Source organism: Heterocephalus glaber, unplaced genomic scaffold, assembly GCF_053883595.1.
Source record: "Heterocephalus glaber isolate CG9 unplaced genomic scaffold, H.glaber_assembly_v1.0 deba00001442, whole genome shotgun sequence".
Classification (NCBI taxonomy): Eukaryota; Metazoa; Chordata; class Mammalia; order Rodentia; family Bathyergidae; genus Heterocephalus; species Heterocephalus glaber.
The window spans coordinates 7,036,840-7,063,239 of NW_028258296.1; the positions used below are offsets into that span (position 1 = coordinate 7,036,840).

General features: G+C 38.7%; 1 protein-coding gene across 16 annotated transcripts in view; it reads left to right on the top strand.

The window, feature by feature from the left end:
• Lrrc7 (leucine rich repeat containing 7) overlaps positions 1–26,400 on the top strand; it is a 496,759-nt gene that overhangs the window by 318,862 nt on the left and 151,497 nt on the right. For all 16 annotated transcript variants that reach the window (XR_015451809.1, XM_087212656.1, XM_087212660.1 and 13 more), the window contains one exon: positions 4,127–4,190. Coding sequence is in view for 15 of the 16 variants with exons in the window: in XM_087212656.1 (XP_087068782.1) it covers positions 4,127–4,190 (64 nt within the window). In the remaining variant the exon portion in view is untranslated. The remainder of the gene's footprint in view (positions 1–4,126; positions 4,191–26,400) is intronic.

Here is a 26,400-nt window from a genome sequence, read left to right on the forward strand (position 1 = left end):
TTGATTGTCAGTCACAAAGGAATGCACCAAAATTCCCTTTTCAGTTTTATATTATATCCTGCTTGGGCTCTGGCAGGAACCGAGAGTTCACAGAGTCTGGACGAAGTGACAGGGCTCTGGTCTTCAGATCACTGTGTTCTCACTGGAATGAATGCTGTTGCCTGGGGCGACTGGGTCAGGTCAAGTGCGCTGACTCTGCTGCTCCTGCTATCAGTTCTTACTCACCTGCCAGGTTTGATCCTGCTCCTTTATTCCCAAGGCTTTGTTGCTCAAGGTTTTTACCTGGTGGGCCTGTGCTCTCAGAGCAAGGTTGAGAGAATCCTCTACTTCTCAGTGTTTCTGGAATCAGAAAATATCTGTCTCTTCAGGGGACCCAGGTACCAGCTCCCCATGCTGTTCCTAGCAGCACGGTCCAGTGTGCAGGTTGGGTCTTAGGGGAAGGTCTTCTCCTCGCGATGCTGGACACGGCTGCACAGCTCTCTCTGGACTCCCAGGGGCTCCACACGGGCCCTTTTTGGGGTCTTGAAACAGGCTGTAAGATCTGTGTGGAGAAAGGAGGCATGTATTTATGAAAAGCTAACAATTCAAGAAAGTGTGTGGTAAATTCCAGGTGACTCATGGAAAAGACAAAAACATGGTTTGTGAGTGAGAAAGGACAGGTCACCTTTGGGTGTAGTACACAAGAAGTGTCATGTTTTTATTTTTAAATATTTATTTCCATTCAAGATCTTTGACCTGAGCTATACCCAAATACACATATGTGCATATAAGTGTCTCACATTCACGTCAAAGTCAATTTAATATTTCAAATGGAATTCAGGACCTCCAACCTGTATTCATGTGAGTCATTTCTTCCCCATATTCCCACACTACTGCTCAATGTAGAACTGCCTTCAACGTCTACCTTTTCACCCCACACCCATCCAGTCATTGAAGTCATCGAATCCTGTCTTTCTGCAGAGCGTCTCCCGTGTCTGACACCATGTTACTCGTGTTCCTTGTGCCTCCTCTGGGACCCCAGTCCAACCCCCACATAGGTAACAGGAAGTCTTTTATCTTGCCTCTTTGCTGTGGTTACATCCTTTCTCTGTTCCCCCACAACGTGCCATGCTGCCAAACAGAGCTTCCAAAAATACCAACCTGACCTCTTTCCTGCCTCAGTGTTGAAGGCCTCCTTCCATTGCTTTTCAACTAACATTCAGGCTTCCTTGTTTGATAGGTCAGGTGATGTCACGATCTGACCCTTGCCTCCATATTATTTCTTACCCATTACTGTTTTTCTTATTATTCTTCACATTTCTTATCTCTGACTATTCTTACCAACCTGTAGAATGGGCTGTGATGTCTTTCCATGCACCGCTTTGCAGTCTCAGCCTGAAATGGTCCTGTCCCCTGACTCTCGTGGAGGGTGACCAACTACTCAGAAGTGAGGCCTTGTCTTCTACTCCCGCCCAGAAGGCAGAGGAAGCACCTCTCCCTGTGTTCTCTAGCAACTTACAAATGTATCTTCTATGGCATTTACCTTATTGGGTACAAGTTTTTCATTCTATTTCCCTAAAGATTATTATTCCCTAATATTAGGATCATTCCCTTTCATCTTGATAGCCTTAAAACCTGGGAAATAATAAGGAGCCATGTATTTTTTTGTATAAATAATCTGAGAGATGAATGGATAAAGTCATGTGGAATGGAAGAAAGCTTTAGCAAAGGCTTTACACTGAGAAAACAGAACTGTCGTCTAGCACGTGTGAGGCCCTGGATCCCATCCCCAACACCACCCCCAAAAAAGCTAAACTCAAAAATCCCCACTAATCCTACTAATCTCCATGTTGTTGAGTCAAGTGGCCAGCTCTCTGATCTGTCAGCTTTCACCGCAGTTCATCACTTCATCTGCCTTGAAATACTGTCACAGCTCAGCTTCCAGGACTGTACTCCCATGATTTTCTGTGACTGGTTTCTTCCCAGTCTTCGTGTTGACTCATTTCCATTCCCCACGAGCCTGTTGTCATCTGATCTACACTCATTGCCTGGTATTCTCATGTTCTCAAGACTTCACGTGCCATTCCTATGCTATCAAGATCGAAGCATCTCTTTCCTGGATATCTTCCCTGAGCCCCAGACTTGTCGGACTGCTCTAGTTGACTGACTCTATAGTAGAAATTTCTAACTTACCATTTCTAAAACTGCCTAAAACTTACCATCCCCGCAATCTGCCTAAACCCTGGTTCACCTGGTCTTTCCCATCGAGCACCTATGGCTCCATCCTTTCAACCGTTCATCCTGGACTCCACTTTGTCTCACTCCTCACAGTCAATCCATCCACAGAGCATTTGGCTCTAACCTGAACTAGCCTTGGCTGTACTTAGAATCCTACCGCTTCTGGCCGTTCCGCCACACTGCCCCCGCCCACCATCCCCTCTCCACTGGCCTATTCCATTAGTCTATGGGTTCCATTTTTATATTTGTCCTCCCTGGATAATCACCACCCTGCACTCACAGTTACCTTTCAGTATGAGTCACTGCATTCACATTTGTCACCAGCCTTTCAGGGAGCTCCATCTCACTCAGAGTCAAAGCCTGAGTCTCACACTGAGCTGTTCTCTCCTCTGTTGTTAACTCCCCATCACATCATCTGCTCATTCCCCCTTTCCTTCACTCTTCTTCGGCCACGCTGGCTTTCTAGGATGCCCAGGAGTCAGGAAAGCAACATGGCCCTGCTCTCCTGTCTTCATCTCAACATGCTCTTTTCTTGAAGCCTTGGCTCAAACTCCATCTTCTTGTTGAGCCTTCCCCTGACCATCCTATTAAAAATAAAATTCCTAGGGCTGAGGATTTAGCTCAATGGTTCTGCTGCCTGCCTCAAAAGCACAAGGTCCCGAGTTCGATCCCCGGTACCAAAAAATAATAAAATAAAATTCCTATATGAATTCTTCCTACTCCCTCCACTACTTAAATTTTCTCCAAAGCACTCACAACCTTTTAATACATTATTTTACCTTACTTAATTATTTTGTTTAAGGCTGTCCTTCTCCCACTGGATGTAGTCCTGTGGGACAGAAATTTTTATGTGTTGTTTCATAGCTATTCCCTAAATAAGCACATAATCTCCCAGTGACAGTGCTGAATGAAGAAAGAATACACACGTATTTTTTTGCATTTCTGAGTGTCTGAAAGTATCTGCATTGCAGTAATATTTTATTTCATGTTCATAAAAACCCTATAGCTCCTTGGTGGGCATAGTGGTGAATGCCTGTAATCCCAGCACTCTTGGGGCTTAGGCTGCAAGTTCAAGGCCAGCGTGGGCTATATAATAAGTTCAAGGCCATCCTGAACTACATAACAAGACCCTGTCTTAAAAAAAAACAAAACTAAAAAGTGCTGTAACTTCTATATTCATTTTAAAGATGAAGAAACTAAAATTTCTAAAATTTAAGTCTGTGATGCTTCAAGATTTTCTGTTACCTGAGTCTTAATGACAGCATTCTGGGTGGTGGGGAGATAAAATCTTTCAGGAAACACTATCTTGTATTATGTCGTATGTTTGCTTAACAGAAGTTTGAGAAATGCTGACCACACGTGCAGTGTGCTAGGAGGCCTCTAACCTTCGATATAAACTCCTGCTTGGGGTTTTACAGTTACTCATTCTCGGTTCTTGCACCTTTAAGCCAATACGTTTGGAAAACAAACAAATACAAGTTCTGTGTAACTAGAGTTCATTTAGGGAAGTAGAAAATGATAAAGCTAATGATCAAATTGTGCCATGCTGTAGAGTTTTAGAATGCTTGGTTAAGAACTGAGTTCATCCGTTGGTTCCCAAAACTGTGGTAATTCTTGAAAAAATCTTTCCCATCCATCCACTTCCTGCTGTCGAAGGTGTTTAACAAGACTCAGGTGTTTGTTTAGTAGCCAGTCCTGTGGTCCAGCCACATACCAGGATTTAGGAGCCAAAACTGCTAAAGGTTTGCAGTCTGCATTCGGTTTGTTTGCAATTTATGTCTTGCAGAAGAACATTCCCATTTTGTGCACTATGCAATCGGGTAAATCTGACAGAACGGTTAGTGGGATGTCTTTCAGAGGAATGTGCTCTGCCTTGCCTCACAAGAGTATTTTTCTCCATCTGTTGTAGGTCAATGCACAAACTCGCCCAGTTGGAAAGACTTGACCTAGGCAATAATGAATTCGGAGAGCTGGTAAGCACATGCGTTTTCTAAGCTTGCTAAGAACACTCCGGAGGATTATTTCTTTTGCTCTGTTTTTGTAACCCCAGGTATTAAATCATCACTTACACATCTGCATTTGCTACATATAAAAAAATAAAGCCTGGGAGTTAAAGTAATTGAGCATAGAGTGAGCCATAGAGAACTGGGTGTTAGATTTTATTAAAACAAATATTGGGGTGAAGTGGGTGCCTGTGATCAGTTTTGAGCAACAACTTTGTGTCACACACCATGTTAAATGTGTTCCATATGTTATCTCATTTAACCCTGGCTTGATGTTTAATCCTGACTTGATGTGTTGCCATTTTAACTTCATAGAAATGAACTTGAAGTGGCTACTGACCTATGTAGTTACGATGTGCCTGAACAGAATTTAGACTGAGGCTTGACTAACACCAGAAATCCACGACTTGAAGACTTCCTCCTGGGAGGCTTCTGGGTAGCATAGCATGAGAAAAGTGTCGCCAATGACACTGTCATTTCAGCGGTACTGAAAATGTCTTTCTAATGGAAATGTATTGCTACCTCACTACCAGCAAGAGTGGAATGCTACTTGCTCTTTCCGAGTTCAGTTTTCATTAAAATCTGCCTGAAGAACAGGTCTCAAGCGCATATTGAAAATAAATGTTCCTTTGTAGTAAGTCCCGGAAGTCTCCTACTTGGATGTCTTGAAACCTCAAAACTCCAATTTATGAAAAGCATACTTTAACTGCTTTTGAATTAAAACATTTAAGGATTGATCAGCTTTTCTCCTCCAGCTGTGTTGCTCACTGTGTGATTCTGTGCACGTTATTTAATATGCTTGCACGCATTGCCAGACTCTTCTGTCACTGGCAGTCTAGGCAGGGTCTCTGTCCTGTCCTCCCCCTGGCATCAGGGTGGCCTTCACTCCCCCAGTTCCTGCCCCAAAGGTACCTCACCAACCACAGCTCACAAGTGGCCCATGGCCCATCTGCTGGCCCTGAGTCCACTTGAAGGGCAGACCAACCAACAGAGGCCCAGGAGGGTCAGCTCCAGAGCTTGCCCTGTCTGCCACTCCGTGCTGCCAGGTGCACTCTGGATGCAGCCAGTGCTGTTACAGAGCAGCACCCAAGGTGGCCTCTACCCAGGCATTAGGCCAGGAGAACTGCAGGGTGCCATAATATTGATGATGCCCAAGGCAGGCTGTAAAGCGTTAACCCCACAATTGGCTTGTTTTGAGAAGTGAGTCCAGCTGAACCCTACGTGCTGAGGTCAGAGTAACTCGCACCCAAATTCCTTTCCAACAACTAAAACCTCCTTACGAGAAGGACAGTATTGTTATTATAACCATATATTTTGTCTATTCTGTTCCTAATTCAGGAATGCTTTGTCTTATCCTTTATGAGCCTTGCTTACATTAATTTCCATAGAAACTGCACATAGCTCGCCTTTACCCCAATTGATTGCCAATAAGTCAGTGCCTGGGACCGGCGAGGCCTTTGTCGGTTGCACCGGCATTGGTCATCCCGGCACCATGCTTTCTCTCTTAGTTCTGTCTCTTAGTGTATTTTTTTCTCAGGCCTGCATCGCAGACTGGGCAGGTGGGGACTAGAGTCCAAGTCTGTATTCTAGTGCTCCTCTAGTATGTTGGAAGGAGGTATTAATACAGGCAAAGAGCTTGGTGAGGACAGTAAATAACAGATAGTAGTCTGACTGGTCATTTGTTCTGGTAGTTTTAAAATTAGTTAAGGACCTAGGGTCTGCCGGTGTAGGTGTGTGGCTTGGCTTAGGAGTCTGAACAGTACGGACAGTGAAGTCAAACAGGTTTATCTCTCACTTCCGTCACTGCACGGCTGGGCAGCTGTGGGTCTATAGGTCACTTGCTAACCCCAGATATATCATCAATAAAATAAGAGCATCAGTCCGGTCTGTTTCATAGTTTCTGGGAAATTTTCATACAAGGAAATACAGTTCCCGTACATTGAATGTATGTTTCAATGAATTTCAATTCTGACAGGTATTTGGTAAACATTTCGTGTGGGTGTTCCTGAATTAATATTTCACTGTAAAGATTTGGATCAACAAAGTTAACAGGATACATTTATCTTTTGAAAATATATTTATTGCAACTAAATATGAAATTATAATGTATTCTCCATGGTATCTAAGTAATCCTCATCAGAGCAGAAACAGTATTTTTGATATGACAATATTCTATGTCAATTGCAATATAAGTTTTTTTCTGTCACTTGTTTTTGGCCTTTCCCATAAGATGCTTAGTTGTTTGAAGGGTGTAATTATGGAAGTCTACATTTTTGATGTTATTCATTCTTAATCAGACATCTGAATGTTATTAGTGATGCGTGTGTGGAACTGGCTGCTGTTTGCCATCGAGAACTTTTAATGAGAAAACAAGAGAATTTTCCCTGGTAAAAGGCTTAGAAATGTCCTGTGGAGAAGGGATCAAATTGTATTGTGTAGCTCGACAGTGACTCCTCGAAGGGAATCACCAGATGATCCATTTAGTGTGATACAGTAAAGAAACAAAGTGGAGGGTGAATGACTGGAAAACCCTAGAGAGGATGGAAATTGCACGAGAAGTAATATAAATATCCTAAATTAAGTTTGAAGTAGAACTATCTAGTTATGGATGTCTTTTCGATAATGGAAACTTCTACAAAATGAATTATCATGTTTCTAATAGCAACAACCAGCAAAAGATATTGGGCAGAGTTCTAGAAATGCAGTGGATTCTTAAAGATTTCTGTAACTGTTTTCATGTATTATTTTGCTCAACATAAAATTAATAAGTGACCATTTAAGAAACTTTAGAAAATGAGAACAGCATAAACATGATAATGAAAGTCCTCCATAAACACCCCCCAGCCCCCATATAATCAGTATTAATAGTTCTTGGCCTCCCTTCCTCCACCACTCTTTCTCTTTTATGAGGTCAAGCAAGGATTATTTGAGGTCAGGTCCGAGGCAGGGCACGATTCAGTTGCTGTATAGAGTGGGATGACATCAACCTTAAAGATCCTCTCTGTACCCCGGGGGCACAGTCTTTTAAGTGTCACGGAATAATTCGGAACTTCCCAACTGTTGTACCACAGTTGGGGACACTGAAATAGATTCATTGTCATGGGCTCAGAAGCCCTGTGGTGTAACTTTCAAGTAGACCTGTCCAATGAATTAAGACTCATTACTGGTCCTGAACTGGTCCTGAACTAAAAAGACCCTGCAAGCAAAGTACCATGAGTGAGAAATATGCAGAAAAATGGAGCAAACTAAGAGTAGAGCTCAGAGGAAGAAGGGATCGATGGGGATGCGAAGATGGAGTGAAGCCACAATCCACTCTCCCTCTAATCCAGCTCAAGCTCCCAGCTCCCAGCCTAGAGGTGCCCTGGTCTCTGCCCCACTCCCACCCCTCAGAGAGGAACTCCTACACAGAAGATTTGGGGAAGAGATCCGAGGAAGACCCAGACTCTCTAATCCTGTGCTATTCAAGTAGAAAAAGGATCAGAGAAATAAGATTTGAAATTCTACTGTAAATATGGCAGGATGCATATTTGTTATAGATGCCTACATATAGATGCCTACTTGCCAAATTGGATTTATAGTGTGCATTCTGTTTTGCCTCAGTGCATCATTACTGAATTCAAGTAGATTCTTTAGAGGCATTATAATTAATAAGCTTTTTTTGTTTGATGAATTAGGAAGACTGTTGAATGATAACTACAAAATAATGGAGTAAAAACTGAATTTTGGAGAACAATACTTGCTATTTCATTATATCAAATTTGTTACATATAAAATAAGTAAAATGTTTGAGTTACAAAGCATAACGAAATGTACATTGTGAGCCCACCGCAATGCTCGTATGAACTCGCACACTGCCAGCTACCTACAAGCTCTTCCCCAAGCCCCTCATTCTGTCCTGTCCTCAAAGATAACTACAACCCTGAATCCTTACCATTCTCTCTCCTCCTCTTCAGTGGTAACTACAATCTTGGATTTTGTTTAACATTCCTTTGCTATGTTTTTCCCTGTTTATATATTTCGAAGTATGGCATTGCTACACTTTGCTTTTTCTCTAGTTTCTACAAATCTACCTATGTCCCCACTTATATATCTTTTCTTATCTTCATGTACAATCACTTTGGTCAAGTTCTTTGTTATTACACTATTGTTACAAATATTCCTGTATGTGCACACATGCAAGGTTTTATCTAAGGTGTGTGTGTATATATATGGTGTGCATATATATATATAGTGTATATATATGGCATATATGTATGCTATATATATATATCTAAGGTGGAACTTCTTGGTCATAAATTTTACATATATTCCTCTGTAAAAATAATGCTTTTCTTTTTTCAAAAGAGTTGTGCTCATTTGCCAGCAATGTGTAAGAATTCCTATGATTCACATGTTCACCAACGCTTGACACTGTCTATTTTTGCCAATATAATGGCAGTAAAATGGCATTTCATTATGATCTACATTTGCATAACTCAGATTTCTAATGATATTGACCATTTTTCCATATGTTTGTGGCAGTTTTTGTTGCCTCTTCTGTGAAATATGTGCTTACATGTTTTTGCCCAGTTTTCTATTGCTATTTTTACCTTGATAAGATATAGATATTGATACTCTGATGTAATCATCTATATTCTATCTATATTCAAGATACTAATCCTTTGTTGGTTATAGCTATCTTCTTGAGGTCTCTACAGAGTCTTTTTATTTTCTACATAGTATCTTTTCATGAACATAATTTCTTAATTGTAGCATAAAGAAATGCATAATTTTTATGTATCTAGTATATTTTGTGTTTTGCTTTGGAAGTCTCTCAAATGTCAAAAAATATTTTTCCATATGATTTCTTCTACCACAGCTTGAAGATATCATTTTGGCAGTCAAATATATTTCCATCTGGATTTAATTTTTATAGTATATTGATTATTTTTTCTTAATGGATACTCATTTATTAAGTAGTCCCTCTTTTCCACACAAATAGCATGTACTCTACTACTAGCACAAAAGTACATCCCTGGTCCCACGTGTCTCCTTGTAACAAAATTTCTACACATTACTAAGTTACTTTCTTCATTACTAAGTTATTCTCTCTGGGTAGCAAAATAAGAAATTAGGACGAAAATAAGTTTTGCTGCCTGACAGGACAATTGTCTTCAGCATAAGCACTTGGACATTTCCTTTTCTTGTGAATTTTAATATTAATTTAGTAACCTTCTCAAGAAGAAAGGCTGTTGGCATTTGAATAGAAAAACACTGACTCTATAACTTAATTTTATTGGATTGGTAAGGGACCGTGGTCATTTTTGAATGTTTTTATGAATCAATGTGACGTGCATTTCAGTTTATTTGTCCATTTTAATACCTTTCTACTAAGTATTATTTCTTCAAAATAATTTCTCCATATATTTAGGGTATTACCAAGTACCTTATATTTTTTTGTTGTAGATATAATATGGTTCTTAAAAGTTATAATCTCTTAGTGTTTGTTGTAGGTGTACAGCATTCCATTTGATTTTTGTTTCTTAATTTATATCTATCACTTCTCATCTGCTAAGCCCACTTACCAAAAATATGAGAAATTTCCAACAGATTCTTTTTTTTTTCCCCCATACCAGGGATCAAACTCAGGACCTTGCTCTTTCAAGGCAGGTGGCAGCACCACTGAGCTAAATCCCCAGCCCTCCAACAGGTTCTTTAGTAATTCCTATGTGGTTAATCGAATAATCCCAGTATATCTTCTTACTCCTCAATTTTAAATACTTTATTTCTTTTTCTGCACTTATTCAAGTAACACTTTTCTCCTGTAATCTCGTAATGTGAATCAGATAGAGATCATTTCTTATGCAAAGCCACCTTTCCTTTTCTGGCCTTCTATCTGAACAATCTTTGTCTGTGCGACTATTGCAAAATATCTGAGACTGGATAATTTTAAGCAGTGGAAATCTATTTCTCACAGTTGGGGAGAACAGAAGTCCAAGGTGAAGGCCTGGGCAGTTCCAGTGTCTGGGGAGGACTTAGATAATGCTACGATATTGAGCCCTCACACAGTGGAGGGCAACGGGCAAGAGGTGACCCACTGAAGCCTGTTACAGTGTCCTTAATCTACTCAAAAAGGTGAATCTTTGTGACTTAATCCACCCCAAACAGCCCACCTCTTAATATAGCCACAGCGCGATTTAAATCTTATCGTGAACTTTGGATGACCCACATAGGAAATGCATAGCATAAACTGTTCAGATCAGTTCTGTGTGGCAATTATTTTAAAAATCTGTCCTCATAAGTGAGATTTGTATGAAGTATCACCAAAAGTATGGTGAATGTTAATTGTTTTAAAAAATTTATTACAGTAAAAGACATGTTGCCATTAGTCCCCCCCCAAGTACTCTTCCTCACTTTAAGCACACTTATCCCATTATTCTTGCCATTTTATTTTTGTTTGTTTGTTTTGTTTTGGGGTTTTTTTTGGTACCGGGGATCGAACGGGACCTTGCACTTGTGAGGCAGGCAGTGGAACCACTGAGCTAAATCCCCGGCCCATTCTTGCCATTTTCTGAAGCAGTTCTAGAAGTCATCTTTTGTCAGTGTCTTTAGTTGTGCTGTCATGGCTGCCTCAGTGTCCTGTATCAGTTGGACAAGCTCACCTCTCCTGGTCATTTTGACTTTGGAGAAGAGCCAGATGTCAGAGTCCCTGATCCCATGAGCAAGGTGGATGAGGGCACAGCGTCATGTTTTTATTTGACAAAAATTGGCATAACTTATTGATCACTAAGGAATGATCAAAAATATGGTGAGTGCTTAAATTTTTAAAAATTATTACAGTAAGACACATTGCTGTTAATCTTCATCAATATACTCAAAGCACTCCCTCTAGCTTCAAACCCACTTACCCATTATTCTTGTCAATGTATCTTTTGCTGAAATGAGTTTTTATTTAAATATTCATTGTTCAATCCCCAGTACCAAAAAATAATAAATAAATAAAGATTCACCATACTTTTCAATTGCTTCTTGTGTGCATTATTCTTGTGTACTTTTATCTGTGTTCTTCATTTTGGAAAATGATCAGCCCATATCGCTTCAAATGTTGCCTTTTATCTATTTGTTCTCTCTCCCACTAGAATTTGGATTAAATATGAATATAAGTATGATAGTGTAAGTTCTTAAGAAACACTAGCTACTTTTGTTAATTATTTTATACATTTTTCATGGAAAGGTAATTAAGGAATTACTTTTAATTATTTATTTTATTGGATAAAAAAATTCTTTCTCCCTCTTTAGTTAAAATTATCCAGTACTCATCCTCCAGAATTTAGAAACATGATGGTGAGGTCATTGTGACCCTGTAAACTTCTTTGACCTATTTTAATGAGAGAAATCGTTCCAAGCTATGGGTGATTCAACTTCTGGATTAAAGAACAAAGCATGATTTTAAAAACAAAACATTAAGTGACAGCAGCAAAAATATTTTAAGAACAAGAAAAATGGACTATGTGTAATTTTTAAATACTATGCAAAAATAGATTGAGTTTATAATTTCAGGGAATTTATCAGAAAATAGTATCATTCAACTAACATGTGAGAGAATGCGTGTGGCAGTCTTTATAAAAACATTTCATAAATGCAGCCACCCGTGAGTATATTACAAGATTTTTTTCCATAAAATTTCTTTACAGAAAAGCTTAAAAATATTCTACACTCTATAAATCACCATTTTCAGGGCTTAGTAAGGCTACAGATTACAATAATGAAGAGTTTTTAATCTCAATACTCAAAGGAACAGTGTTTCTATTGGCTTTTCTCATTTGATTTTTGTTGAGCCAAAAGAAAATTTCAGAGATATAAATTAAATAAAAATTCTTGGAATGAAGATACTCTGATTCATGTAACTGAAAAGACATGCCAATAGTTATACAGATTATGTAGTTAGGCTAAGTAATACAGATGTGTTTTTAGAGAAATGTGAAACAGCTAAGCACTTATGTTGATGTTTTAACTTACAACTGAAATTGATTAGAATTAAATTAAACTCATTTTAGTAAAAGCATGGCAGCAAATACTTTCACCTCCCTAGTTTGCCCAAGGTGTGTGTGTTTTTAATTACCTGAGATGTGTGTAGACCTGGGGCGAGCACTATTTACATAGACAATAATTTCCTTTACAAGTAACTACAACACTGGTTTCACACTTACTAATCAAATTTTGTCATTTATTCTTCAAGTGAAGATCATAAAAAGGAACAAAATACAATAGAATTTATTATTATGTAAACTGCCTTCTCTGTTTTTAAGGAAAACACTTGAAACAGCCGAATTAACTCTTCCATTTTCCAGCATTGGTAAAACTACTAAGGCAATATAAATAGTTGGGGGGATATAGCTCAGTTATATTCAATCCCCAGTTTAATCCCCAGTACCACAAAAGACAGAAAAAAATAAAGAGGGGCTGGGAGTGTGGGAGAGAGGAAAGGAGGGAGGGAGGGAAGGAGGGAGGAAAAAGAAAAGGAGGTTACACCCAGAATTGCAAAGCAGATTGAAGCGGAGTGAGCTCACATTTGAAAAACAATAGTTTAATAACCAGCAAATTATTACCATGTTGTGAAAATGATAGACAAACAAATATTTATTTTTCCTGACCCAGTTTTTTCATTTTCTCTGAAAAGCTTTCCCTGGACCTAGCAAAATACCCAGCTCCCAACTGGCAGTTGGTAAATGTTGTGAACAAATGAAGGAATGAATCATTTGATTTTAAAACCAAACAGTTCAGCTAGTTCTAATCAATTAAAACTCCACAGTAATAGAGGTGGAGAAAATAGGAAATACTTTTATTTATCTGAAAAGCAATCATTTCACAATAAACTATCTTTTGAGATATATTTCCAAATGCATTTCTTGACAAAACTTGACGAAATTATAAAATTAGGATTTGTGACAAACACCTACCTATCCACATACATACGTCTCTATTCCCACTAGCCCTGGAATTTGAAAGGAACCCTTAAGGAAATGTACTTTCTGACTAAAAATAGAGTCACTTCTTTCAGAGAAGGGTCAAACTGGGAACAGCACTTTCACAGCGCAATACCTGTCAACTCGGATTTTAATAAGCAGTGTCCACCGTTACCCATACTGATAAAGAAACTCATTTTCTTGCTTTCAAGCTTCCTCTTTCCTCACAATGAAGTAAATCATCTTTACCTCTGTTTTCCCTCATTCCATTTGCCATTACTGCCATACCATGACTGGTCACTGTGAATGAAATTAATTAACTCTGTTTGCCTTTCCAAAAATGGATGTTTCTGAGAATATTATCTCAGCATAGTCAAGACCTCTGATGATTGTGTCAATAGTTTCTATTCAAAGAATTAAAGAGAATAAAAATGCTCCCTGATGGAACCAGAGTAAACTACAATAAATAAAAAGTTCAAATTTATACTCAAGACTTCATAAAGAAAATAGGAGCAGTGCAGTCATGGAATGAAATCCAGAGAACATTTCTTTTATGAATTACCTCAAAAGCTAACAAAAGTTGTATTTAATTAGATTCAAGCTTAAATCATTTTGACTGCTGTGTCCTGGATTGAAGTCAGAGTAGTAGAGGCAATCGAGAGTCAATTTCTGGGTAATTCCTAAAAGTACAATCAGAAAAAGATCCAGTGGAATTTGAATTTTGTAAATTAGCTATACCCTTTTTCAAAAAATAAAAGGAGTTATTAAGATATATAATTAAATACCAAGTGAATATTCAGAATGAGAAAAACTACAAATTTTAAATTACAAAAAAATAAAATATAAGTTCAAAAGCTCACAGTTACTGTAAACATCATAAAATCCAGAAAAATAACAGAATAACACATATACAATGCTCCCCCCACGTGAAATGGCTCTTTGACAGCCTTTTCACACCATGATTTTGTACATGGTTTTCGTTATTGGTAGTGTGGTAATGTTTATTTCAGTTTTACAATGTTTCATTGCTATGCCTTGTAAAACATTAGGGCTCTTGTCAGATTTTGGAAAATCTCCACATGCTTCAACCTTGCTCCTCCACCCTCTATGTCCTTCCATTACCAGGTAATGAAAGGAGGTGTCCAGGTCCCCATATCCTCTGTCCCTCCCCCTTCCTGCACAATGGTCAGCAGCAGTAAGAGTCTTTCCAGAAGCCACTTCTAAGCCAAATGACTGGCAAAAAGTAAACTGTACAGAGAAGTCACTGCGAAACACACAGACCTATTCCACCAAGCCTGTTTGAAAAGTATCTCCATGCAGCGTCCTCTTCGCCAGCTCCCCGAAATGCCTGTGGGTGTTCCACCACCTGAGGAAATCTTAGTCACTTTCTCTTTTCTGGGACCCAATACCTCACACCCACACCTTAAAGGAGGAGAAAGTTTTACTGTGGCTCACAGTTTCAGTCCATGGTCGGGGGGGTCCAAGGGCGCAAGGGTGTGGTCAAAGGGCCTGGGCAGAGGAGAGCTCACGCCATGGTGCCCAGGAAGGGAGGACACCCTTCCAGGCCAGCCGCAGTGATGGGTCTCTTCTGACCCAGCCCCATGTCCTCACAGCAAGTCAGCTATAGCTCCCCATAATCCAGTCACCTTCCAAAATCCCCACCTTGGAGAATGTGCCCTTTGGAAAACAATCCTGATCCCAACCATAGCACAGAACATAAGAGAAATCACACAGAGAGGAAGTCAGGATGGGAATAATAGTTACAACATCTTACTTTTACCTGGCATTCCAAGCCTAAACATATACCTGTATCACTTTCCTATGGGTGAACGGTAAGGCATCGCCACCACCTTAGTGGACTAAAAACAATACATTACTATCTTACAGTTCTTGAGGTTAAAAGTCCTAAGTTGAAGTCTTGTCAGGGATGCATTCCTTCTGAGGCTATGGATTATTCACTTTCTCCTTCGTGCTTAAAGGCTGCCTGCACTCTTTAGCTCCTGGCCCCTTCGGTCATTTTTTTCTGTCCTCAGTCTCCTTTCTCTTTTCTGACCCTCCTTCTTTTCTCTAATGCTGATTATTGTCATAACATTAGGCAGTCCTAGATAATCCAGGGTACTTTTCTCATTTCAAGACCCTTAAATTCATCATATCCTGTACGTTTCATTTATCACAAAAGGTAATACATTCATAAATTCTGGGGATTAAGATATGGACATCTTTGTTGAACCTTTATTCACTAAAAAGAGTGAAAGCATATGTATGTGAATGTATATAGAACCATTATTGATAATACACAAAAAATAGAAATAACTCAACTGTCCATGACTGATTGCTCAACATAATGCAGTATATCCAGGCAATAGGATAGTATTCAGCTGCAAAAAGGAAGGGCTGCAATGCACCACATGAATAAACCCTGGAAACCTTGTGCCCACCCTAAGTAGCCAGAAACAAAAGGCCATGTATATGATTCCGTGCATATGGTATCCCCAGAGTAGACAAATCCATGTGACAGAAAGTAGACTGGTGCTTGCTGGAGTCTGGAGGAAGGGAATGGGGAGAGGAAACATGGATTTTATGAAAAACAGAAATGTAGTACAACTGGATAGTGGTAATGGTTGCCTGACTATATGAATAAGTTTAAAAAATACATAATTTTACATTATAGAGATTAATTTTTATGGAATATAAATTATATTTAAATTTTTAAGTCTTAAAAGAAATCTCACAGGCACGTGCCATATGCAACATTTCAGCCAACCATGGGTGGCATATTCATTGGTGGTCTCTTATTACAGTAGAGCAAAAATGTTTCTATTACCTGACATTTTTACTGCACTTTTGCTATATATAGATATGGTTAGACACATAGATACTTACCATTGTGTCACAATTGCCTACAATAGTCGATTTAGCAACAGTGCATGAGTTTCCAGCCTAGGAGTGATGAATCAACATATCATATAACCTTGGTGTGTAGTAGGCACACCGCATCTACATCTGTTTCAATGCATGCTACCGTAGTCGTTCAGCGATGAAGTCACCTAAGGAGATGGGTCTCCAAATAATCCCCATCATTGAGTGATTCGTGGCTGTGCTTACTTCTGAAATTTTGCAAAAACACATGGCCATTTGAACATTCTGCCAGGCTACTTCTGACCACCAGGAAAGTAGGTCATGCAAATAAGGGCATTTGAAGTGAAGCTTAAGGTTCACTAACTCCAAGGTAAACCTGCAGCTAGGAAGAAGCAGCAGCATTTGTTGACAAATTGGATGTCAGCAATAAAACGGGGAGAAGTTTAAAAAATTTCAAGATTTGAGACCTAAGCAACCAAATGATGAAATTTCTAGTTCTGACTAGTGGACTAGAAGAGATATTTTAAATTAACTTTTTACTGTAATAAAATATGCACGCATACATAACATAAGATCTACCCTGAATTTTAAAACAAAATTATTAAATATACATGATTGTATTAAGGATAAAAGCAGTGTGTACCAAAGATCTCTAGGGCTTTGTCGTCTTGCATCATTGAAAATTTATACCCATTGAGTAGCAGCTCCACCTCTAGAAGCAGCATTCTACTTTCTAATATTACAGGCTTCTCTTCTTTAGCTGTGTCATAGAAGTGGAAATGTGAAGTATTTACCTTTCTGTGACTGGTTGATGTTTTTGCATAAGATAGGATTTCCTTCCTTTTTGAGGCTTAATAATATTCCATGTATTAACACTGACCTGTTGATCTATTCACCTGGAAAGAACATGTAAGAAATTTATTCTTTCATCCAGAAATTGACATTTAGTTTGCTTCCACATCTTAGCTATCATGAATAATGCTGTAATGAATATTGAAAGATAAATATATTTTTCAGATCTTAACTTCAATTCCTTTGGATAAATATCCAGAAACTCCACTGTTGGATCACATGGTGCTTTATTTTTAATTTTTAAAGGAATCTCCATGCTTTTTCCAAAGCAGATATACCATGTTATTTTCACACCAACAATGCATAAAGCTTCCAATTTCTCCAAAGTTTGTTTTGTTTGAAAATGGCCCTTTAAATGGGTGTGAAGTGAAATCTTATTGTGTTTTAAATTATTAGAGATGCTTGAACATCTTTTCATATACCTGTTGGACATTCTATGTTTTCTCTGAAAAACTATGTGTTCAAGTCATATGACCATTTTTAACCATGAAACAAGTGTTAACTAACATTAATATCAAAATAAGTAAACGTAATGCAAAAGTAGAAAACAAAATGGGAAATGAATCATTCATTCTTACCAAAGGCTTTTAAATGTACCTAAACAAAAGGTCTGATATTTTTCTTTTTTATTTACTTTTATTAGTCCATGTTTGCAGTACATGATTGCACTCCTTGTGTGGAGTTGGTACATGCACATAATACATCTTAATTCCTTTCTTCATCACTTTACCTTCCTCTCCCTTCTCTCTCCCTCCATTTCTTTTCTTTTTTCTCCCCCTAGTACCAGGGATCAAACTCAGGACCTTGCACTTGCCAGGCAGGTGAGCTACATCCACTGAGCTACATAACCAGCCCTCTCCCTCCATTTCTTGAAACCATTCCCATTTGAGAAAGATCTATCTCCCTACTTCCAATTATCTTTTATTTTCCTCTTTATTTACATTTTGGGTTTCTCATATAAGAGAAACCATGTGATATTTAAGCTTGTGTGTCTGATTTATTTCAAAAATAAATAATAGTAAGGTCTCCATTTTCTTACAAATGACTCAAGTTTATCTTTCTTTTTGGCAGAGTAGTACTCCATTGTGGGTAAACACCACATTGTCTTTATCCATTCACCTGTTGATGGACACACATATATAGTAGGTATTTTGTTTGAAGTATTATTTATTTATAATAACAAGTAATGGTACAAATCCATGGAGCACATTGTGATGCTTTAATATATATACATGGTGAATTGTGAAGTCAAGCTAATAACATGTCCATCACTTTCACATATTTATCCTTTATTTTGGTGAGAACATTTAAAATCTATATTCATAGCAGTTTTCAAATATACATTGGTATTAACTCTGTCACCAGACTAGACAATAGATCTCCAGATTTTATTCCTGCCATACAATTGAAACATCGAACCCCATGGCCAGCATTTTGCCATTCCCATCTCCTCATAATCACCATGCTAACCGGTGTGCAGTGAATGTACATCTCTCACCTTCTCCTCTCTGTGACTATGGGCTGCACTTTCTCAGAGTCCACATGTACGTGCTTCCAAGTTACCATTTCCAGTCTTTTCATTTCGAGTTGAAGAACTCCTGTGAGCATCTCTAGTGAGGCAGGTCTAGTGGTGATGAAGTCCTTCAGCCGAGCCACTCCAACTTCAATCTGGTGCTTTTCCTGCACCCTTCTGCTTCCTCTGGTGGATTTTCCTCTACTGCTGACTTCCTGGAGACCCCTGCAGGGTGCCGTGTGCAAGTTATAGTAAATGAGCAAACAGGTACAAAAAGGAGCATACCGTTTGTTCCTTCGAGGAAAACGTGTCCGTTTTCCAGCCAGCCACAGAGGGCCCTTCTTGAAATGACAAATCTCCAGTTCCCAGTCTGTTCTCCATGCCCGGATCATCAACGCTGTGACTGATATGTTTCCCACCTGGTATGAGGCCTCTGGTTGAATTCAAATTTGCAGGGAGCTCTTCAACCCCCATCTCCTGCAGCCCGGGATTCACAGGGCCTGAAGCCTTAATTGCTGACAAATGTGGATGAAGAAATTCTGATGGAGTGAAAGACCTCCTGGACTCTCACTGCTCTTTGGCCATGCCGACCTTGATGTTCGCTGGAACACGCCCCCTTCTCTGTCCCACCCTGCTGCTCATATAGAAGCCAATGGGACAGAACTTTAATGAGCAGTCCCAACTCACAAGATGACTCCAAGTACTGAACCCTGAATGTCTAGAAATCCCTAAATTGCTCCTTGTGGACCAGCAATGGCCTGTTTGCTTCTGGATCCCACTGTCCCAAGAGTGGAGATTTTCTTTGTTTAAATTGCTAAAGCGACTGTATTGCTCTTTCATTACAAAAGGGATTGTAACACAGAAGTATAGAAAGGAAAAAGAGAACAATGTCCCCACCGCCCTCCCAGGCCCATCCCCAGAGTTAAACACAGTTCCGTGCAGATCCTGCTACTTTTTTTCCTATGTGTTTGCAAATACGCACAGCGTAGGCATGTTTTCACTTCAGTATGTATCATGAGAAACATATATTTCCTATTCTTTTTTAAAATGTACATATGGCTTCTACTGCATGCATCCCCTTGTTCTTTAGGCTATAATTTACTGATAGGCATCTACATCGTTTCCAATAATTTGGCATTTCACTGATGCGATGACCAACCCACTTTTCACTTATGCACAATCTAAGAATGGATTCTTAGAGGTACAGTTGCTGGGGCATGCATATTTTATTTTAAAAGATACTGTGAATTTTCCTTCTCAACAGTAGTACTAATCTACACAAACTTTAGGAGCTTTTTAGTGAAACCAAGCAATTCTGATTTCTCAGAGGTATCCTTTTTGTTTTGTTTTAAGTCACAGGGACAAACATTGATTTTTTTTCATCTAATTAAATTTACCATGTTTCTTCTACAAAATCTTCTAAGTTTCTGTCTCCTTGGTTTTATCCTTTCCTGTTCACTAGCAGCAACGTTTTTTCCTTTAATTTGTTTTCAGTTTTGTTTTTGTGTTGTCATTTCCATGAAAGTTTAGGAGAGATGCAGGATAAACCTTTTGACATTTAAAGCCAACTTTCTCCTTTTTCATTCACTACACCTTTACTCTGTTTGTGCAGTTCTTCTCTCTACAAGAACTGAGGGTGCAAAGATTAATTAAACACAAAGTTGACATTTTGAAATTTAGGCCTAATAAGAGCAATGCAAATGGGGGAGCCACAATTAATAGACAGGTACCTTAGATAATAAAATAAGAAAACAGAAGCATGACTTTTGGGGTTCAGGGAAAAGGGGCACTTGATGTGTAGAGGGGGAATCAAGTGCAGCTTGGGGAATATACAGGAGTGGAACACAAGAGTGGGCTTGGAGAGCTTGAGGGGATTAAAAAGGCAGGAGCATGGATCCTTTTGTAGACTAAAGGGAGGCAAAATTAGATAAGGAAACTGAAGTAGAGATGCCAGAATCTTCAAATGCCAGTTAAGAATTTAGCATTTGCAGTCTTCTAAACCTAATTGACAGATTCAGTAGAGTAGCTGGATACAAGGTCAACACTCAAAAAACAATAGCCTTCTTATACATAAATAGCAGACCCATTGAGAGAGAAATTCGGGAAATAATTCCTTTTACCATAGCATCTAAAAAATGAAATATCTAGGAATCAACCTAACAAAGGAAGCAGAAGACCTCTACACTGAAAACTACAGCATTCTGAACAAGGAGATTGAAGAGGATATAAGAAAATGGAAAGATATCCCTTGTTCCTGGCTAGGAAGAACCAATATAGTGAATATGGCCATACTTCCAAAACTACTATATAGATTTAATGCAATGCCAATTGAAATTCCAACAATATACTTCACAGAACTAGAGAAAACAATCTAAAAATTCATTTGGAAGCAGAAGAAACCTAGAATAGCAAAAGCAATTCTAGGCAACAGAGACATGGCTGGGGGTATCACAATCCCCAACTTGAAAGTAAACTACAAAGCTGCTGTAATAAAAACAGCATGGTACTGGTAAAGAAACAGATCTGAGGATCAGTGGAATAGATTAGAAGATGCAGAAACAACTCCAGACATACTCAGCCACCTCATCTTTGACAAAGGAGCCAACCACCCTCATTGGAGGAAAGATAGCCTATTTAATAAATGGTGTTGGAAAAACTGGATGTTAACCTGCCAAAGATTAAAACTAGACCCATACCTATCACTGTGCACTAAACTAAGATTGAAGTGGATTAAAGATCTAAATATTAAGACAGAAACACTAAACTTGCTGTAAGATAAGTTAGGTAGAACTCTTGATGACATTGGCATAGGAAAAGATTTTATGAACAATCTTCAGTAGCACGGGAGCTAGCACAAAGAATCAACAACTGGGATCTCATCTTATTAAAAAGCTTCTGCATTGCAAGTGAAACTACAAACAGAGCTAAGAGACAACCTACAATGTGGGAAGAAATTTTTAGCAGCTGTACCTCAGACAAAGGTCTACTATCAAGAATATATAAAGAATTGAAAAAAATCAGACCCCTCAAATTCAAAGACCCAATTCAAAAAATAGGCATCTGAAATGAACAGACATTTCTCAGACAAAGAAGTAAAAGCAGCAAATAAATATATGAAAAAATGTTCAACATCACTTGTCATTCGAGAGATGCAGATGAAAACAACACTGAGATTCCGCCTCAACCCAGAAAGAATGGCTGCTATCAAGAAATCACCAATAACAAATGCTGGCAGGGCTGTGGAGAGAAAGGAACCCTTCTCCATTGTTGGTGGGAGTGCAGACTGGTGCAACCACTGTGGAAATCAGCATGGAGATACCTCAAAGAACTAGGGCTGGAGGTCCCATTTGACCCAGCTATTCCCCTACTGGGTATCTTCCCCAAAGAATTAAAAGAATCATACCACAGCGATATATGTCCACCTATTTTTATAGCAGCACAGTTTGTAATAGCTGAAGTTTGGAAACAGCTGAAGTGCGCATCAACTGGAAACTGGATAAAGAAAATGTGGGGTTTTTTTATAAAATTGAGTACTATTCAGCCATAAAGAACGAGAAACTAGAGTCATGTATAGCTAAGTGGATGCATATTGAGGCCATACTCTTAAGTGAAATAAATAGGACACACGTGTAAATACCGAATAGTTTCTCTAGTGTGAGAAACTGAAAGTGTAAATAAGGATGAAAATGATTAAAACGAATAATTGATAATTTGAAATAGGAAAAGGTCCAAAGGTGTAGGAGTGGTGGGAGGGGAAGGGGAAAGGGAAGAAGGGAAAGAAAAATTATGAGAAAGAAAAAAAAATGGAATCAAAGTCTTTGTAAATAGGGAAGGGTGGAGGGGGTGAAGGGTGCACGGGTAATAGGAAAAAAATAAGAACCAAGATACATCATGTTTAGGTACAAGCACCCAATGATAAATGTAAACGTATTGTATACCTAAAATGTACCAATAAATATATTTTTAAAAAAGAAACATGGTCAAAAAAAAGAATTTAGCATTTGCCCCGTGAATGACAGTCTCAAAATTAATATATTCAAGTCTGCATTTTAAATTTTATTCTGCTGCAAAGGATGAATTAATCACTTAATTAATAAGCTTTCATTGGTAACTTACTAGGCATCTGAAATTATCATAGGAGCTAGAACTTTAATAGGAATAGACAAGAAAACAGTGATACATTAAAAATTATACTAGTTTAAGAAACACACTGTTGGCACTAATGTGGAAACAGGAAATGAAAAGGAATGAATTCAAAAAAGTAAAGTAATGACAGAAGATGGAAGGCAGATAAAAGGGAAAGAATTGGGTGGGTTGCTCTCAGTTGTAATTTGGATGATTCGGTATTGTTCAACTTGAAATAAGGCAAATGTAGCAGGAGTTAGGAGTGGAGTAGGAAATAAAATAGCACCCTGAATTGAATTATCTTTGAAGGATGCAGGTATAAATGTCTCAAAGAAATGTAGATCCGTAACTTGGTAAATGTGTCTGAGCCTCCAATATGTATTTGGGGATCAGTAGTGTCACTGAACCTGTATGAATGAGAAAAGACAGAGGAAAACTATTCAGAATCAGAAGAAAGGGGAGTTGTAGAGAATAACAGGTATATGTGTTACACAAAATTTCAGGTATTGTTCAGCATAACTAATAACTGTTGGTGGTGGTGAATAATTGAACCAAACTACTAGATCTTGTTATTTAAGTTCTACAAACCTGAGGAATTTGTCTCCCTGTTCACCTGTGTATCCTAGAACTGAGAGTATTGGCAAACAGGTGGCCGGTGTTCACCGGATATTTCTTCCTTCTCTGGATATATTTATTGTGTATTTGTTACAGGAGTGGATTAGCAAACATGACTCTTCCCAGTAAAAAGTCTAACAACCATCTTCCAAGCCACACAGTGTTGAATTTGTACAGCCAGTTGACTCTGAAAACAAAGGATTCTTCCTCAAATATACAACCCACCAAAAATTATATCCATCAGTTATTGTATCTTAAATGATCAAACAGTTGCTGTCTTTACCTTTCAAGGTGCACATTTTTATATTACATTCATAAGATAGAAACACAAATTGAAGAAAATATTAAGGATAATGTAGAGAAGACAAAACAGAAGCACGTATTTGTAGCCAGGTTCCCATAGCACTGGAGTTGCATCACTTTTTCTGACGCCTCCAACACCTTCCCAGCATGACCGCTGTGCCTGTGGACAGTACAGATCTTCTCATGTGCTTACCTGATGTCAACAGAGCTGGGGAATCTCCCTCCAGTAGGGCCTAATCCTCCAGTATGTCACTCAAGTCCTCTTTTTTGTGAACAAAACAGTCTCTCTTCATCAGTCAACAACAGTTTTTTGAATTCCTGCTCTGTGCTAGGTATTATCCACATTTGGAGTGATTCATAATGAAGTATGATGTGTTCCTCTCTCTTCAAGAAGAGTGTAAGTTGCTGGGGAGAGAGAGATAAAAGCAGAATTGTCCAGGGAATAAATGCTACTCTGAGATCTAGCACTGAGAGTCTGCTAATATCTGACCCAGTTTGCCTTTCTAAGGTGTTTCTCCAAATCCTCAACTATAAGAAAACTCCTGATACTCATCACTGGGCTGAATTGAAGGGCTTGCTGTCTCCCACACTTGAAGCATGCTTCGCTACTTCCAGGCCCTCACTTACACTCATTCTTCCTTCCAGTATGCCCTTGCTTCTGCTCATCCTCCACTCTCGATTATAGTTTGTATCTTATCATTTCATCAAGACCCAACTCAAATGAAGCACCTTCTCCAAAGTTCCCTGATTTTACTGAGTGGAAATAACTTTCCAGTCCTCTAAACTCCTCTCTAAAGAGATCTGTGCTGCATCTGTTACCTTTTGCCTTATGTCGCAGTTGTCCCCATCCATGTCAGTACCTGACCCTAGCACACAGCCTTCCCTTCTCCTGCTGCTTGGTGAATATCATCCACATGGGTCTTCTAGTCCCTAGGAGCACAGGGAAGCTAACTTGCAGCTTCAGTGCATCCAGTACTACTGACCATTTTCATTTCCTTTGTTCCCCGAAAACATCTCACAAATGTGTTCCATCCTTTTAACATGTACTAATTACATAATACGTGGTTTTATTGTAAACAACTCACCCCAACTAGGATGCAAGCTCCTGAGGTCAGGGAATGTGTGCACTCAGTATTCAAGCACTGTATGTTAAAGAAGCATCATCGAATTATCATCAACACTTGTTAAAGATTTGTATTTCTGGACCACACTCTTCAAAATTGTGATTGAGCTTTGTGTGGAAACTAGGAATGGCTTTGTATCCAACTCCCCCCGGGTGATCTTTGTCTGTGATGAGTTTAGAAAGGGTAACCAGGTAGTAAGTATTTATGAAATGAATGTTTTCTTCTTTTCTCACTTGAACTATAAGCATCATAAGAGAAGAACGTGGGACTGCCCAGTCTTTGTGGTTCCACCAAGTATGATGCATTCTCACACGCTGTGGCAGTGGTGCACAGTAAGGGGATGATTTATGAATGCGGTAATTAAGAAAATCTTCCCAGGGCACAGAGTTTTCTGGGTCATGAAGAATGAGTTGCATTTGGATGGGTGGGGAGGGGAGATGACATTCTAATTGGGAGATTGACAAGCAAAGGAAAAAGTTGAGCATTATAAGAATGGATGATTAGTTTGTTTAGTAAGAGCAGAAGACTCTTGTGGCAGAGGAGTAAGGGATGAGGCTGCCTCCCATCATATAAAATGAGCATTTGTTAGCAGAACTCTTGTTTTCATTTTAATTTAATAAGAGAAAACAAGTGGCTTTGATGTGATTAAATGACCGCCAAGGCATCATGAGGCCAACTTGACAAGCTTCTACCTCCACAGCACATGTAGAAATATAAGATTTAAGATAGGGTTACCCTGCCCAAGCATCTGTTCACAACTCCATGTGAAAAAGAAAAAAATAGACCAAAGCGTATGCTACAAGTTGAGGTCTGCAGAACATTTTTCCTCATATCGTGTTGTTAAGAACTCACATTTTTAGCCAAATGTTTTATTGGCTTGCTCTTGTGAATTCAAATGTGAAATAACCACAATAATAATAAAGCAAAGCTGTTTTCTCTAAAAGTATTTTGTTAGCCCATAGAGAAAATATTAACTTGTTATAAAAACGATAACAAGTTATATTTATTATAAAATATATAGTTCTGCTCTTAGGACACAGGGTATATCAGCCTATATATCTGTAATGAATTCACTTGGCCATTCACCAATTGGGCAAATGGTTATTAGCAATCTACTACTTGTAAAAGACTGTGTATAAAATGTGAACAGCAAAGCCGTTCATGTACCATGTACATGATACAAACTGAAGATTCATTCTTACATGAAAGAAAGGCTGACATGGAATAATACCAACAAGTTATCATTCATTCATTCATTTAACAACTTGGGTAAATAAACCTACCTCCAGGACAGTGGTTTGTTGTCTCATGTATACCTATGCTGAGTATAGTATGGACAGTGCTTAATATACAGTAACTGCTCAATAAATATTTGTTGGACAAATATACTTATTGATCATTCAGGCTCTTTGGATACAAAAGTACCGTAGAGACAGAAAGAGCTCTGCTTCCATTGGCTCATATGTAGTAGAATTTCAGCTGTGTCAAATGTGAAGGAACTTCTAAAAGAATTTTGCCTAGCGTATGAAGACTCCTGGAGAAGTGATTTTCCACGGAAATCTAAAGGATGAGTGGAAATTAACCAAGGCAAAGAGAAGGGGGAAGAGCACTTTAGGCAGAAGAGGGAGCAGGAAGGAGGATGGGAAGTCTACAGTGGCTGCCAGTGTGAGCAGAAAGAGAGGGAGGGAAAGTGGAAGTATGGGAGGACAACTCTAAGGGAGTTCTCCAGCTATAAATACTCATAAATATGTGACAAGATTATATGGATAAGTAGATGCCTCTCTTGAAGTTAGTAAAACTCAAATTGGTTCATTTGCAATTAGTATATTTGCAACTGGTAGGTT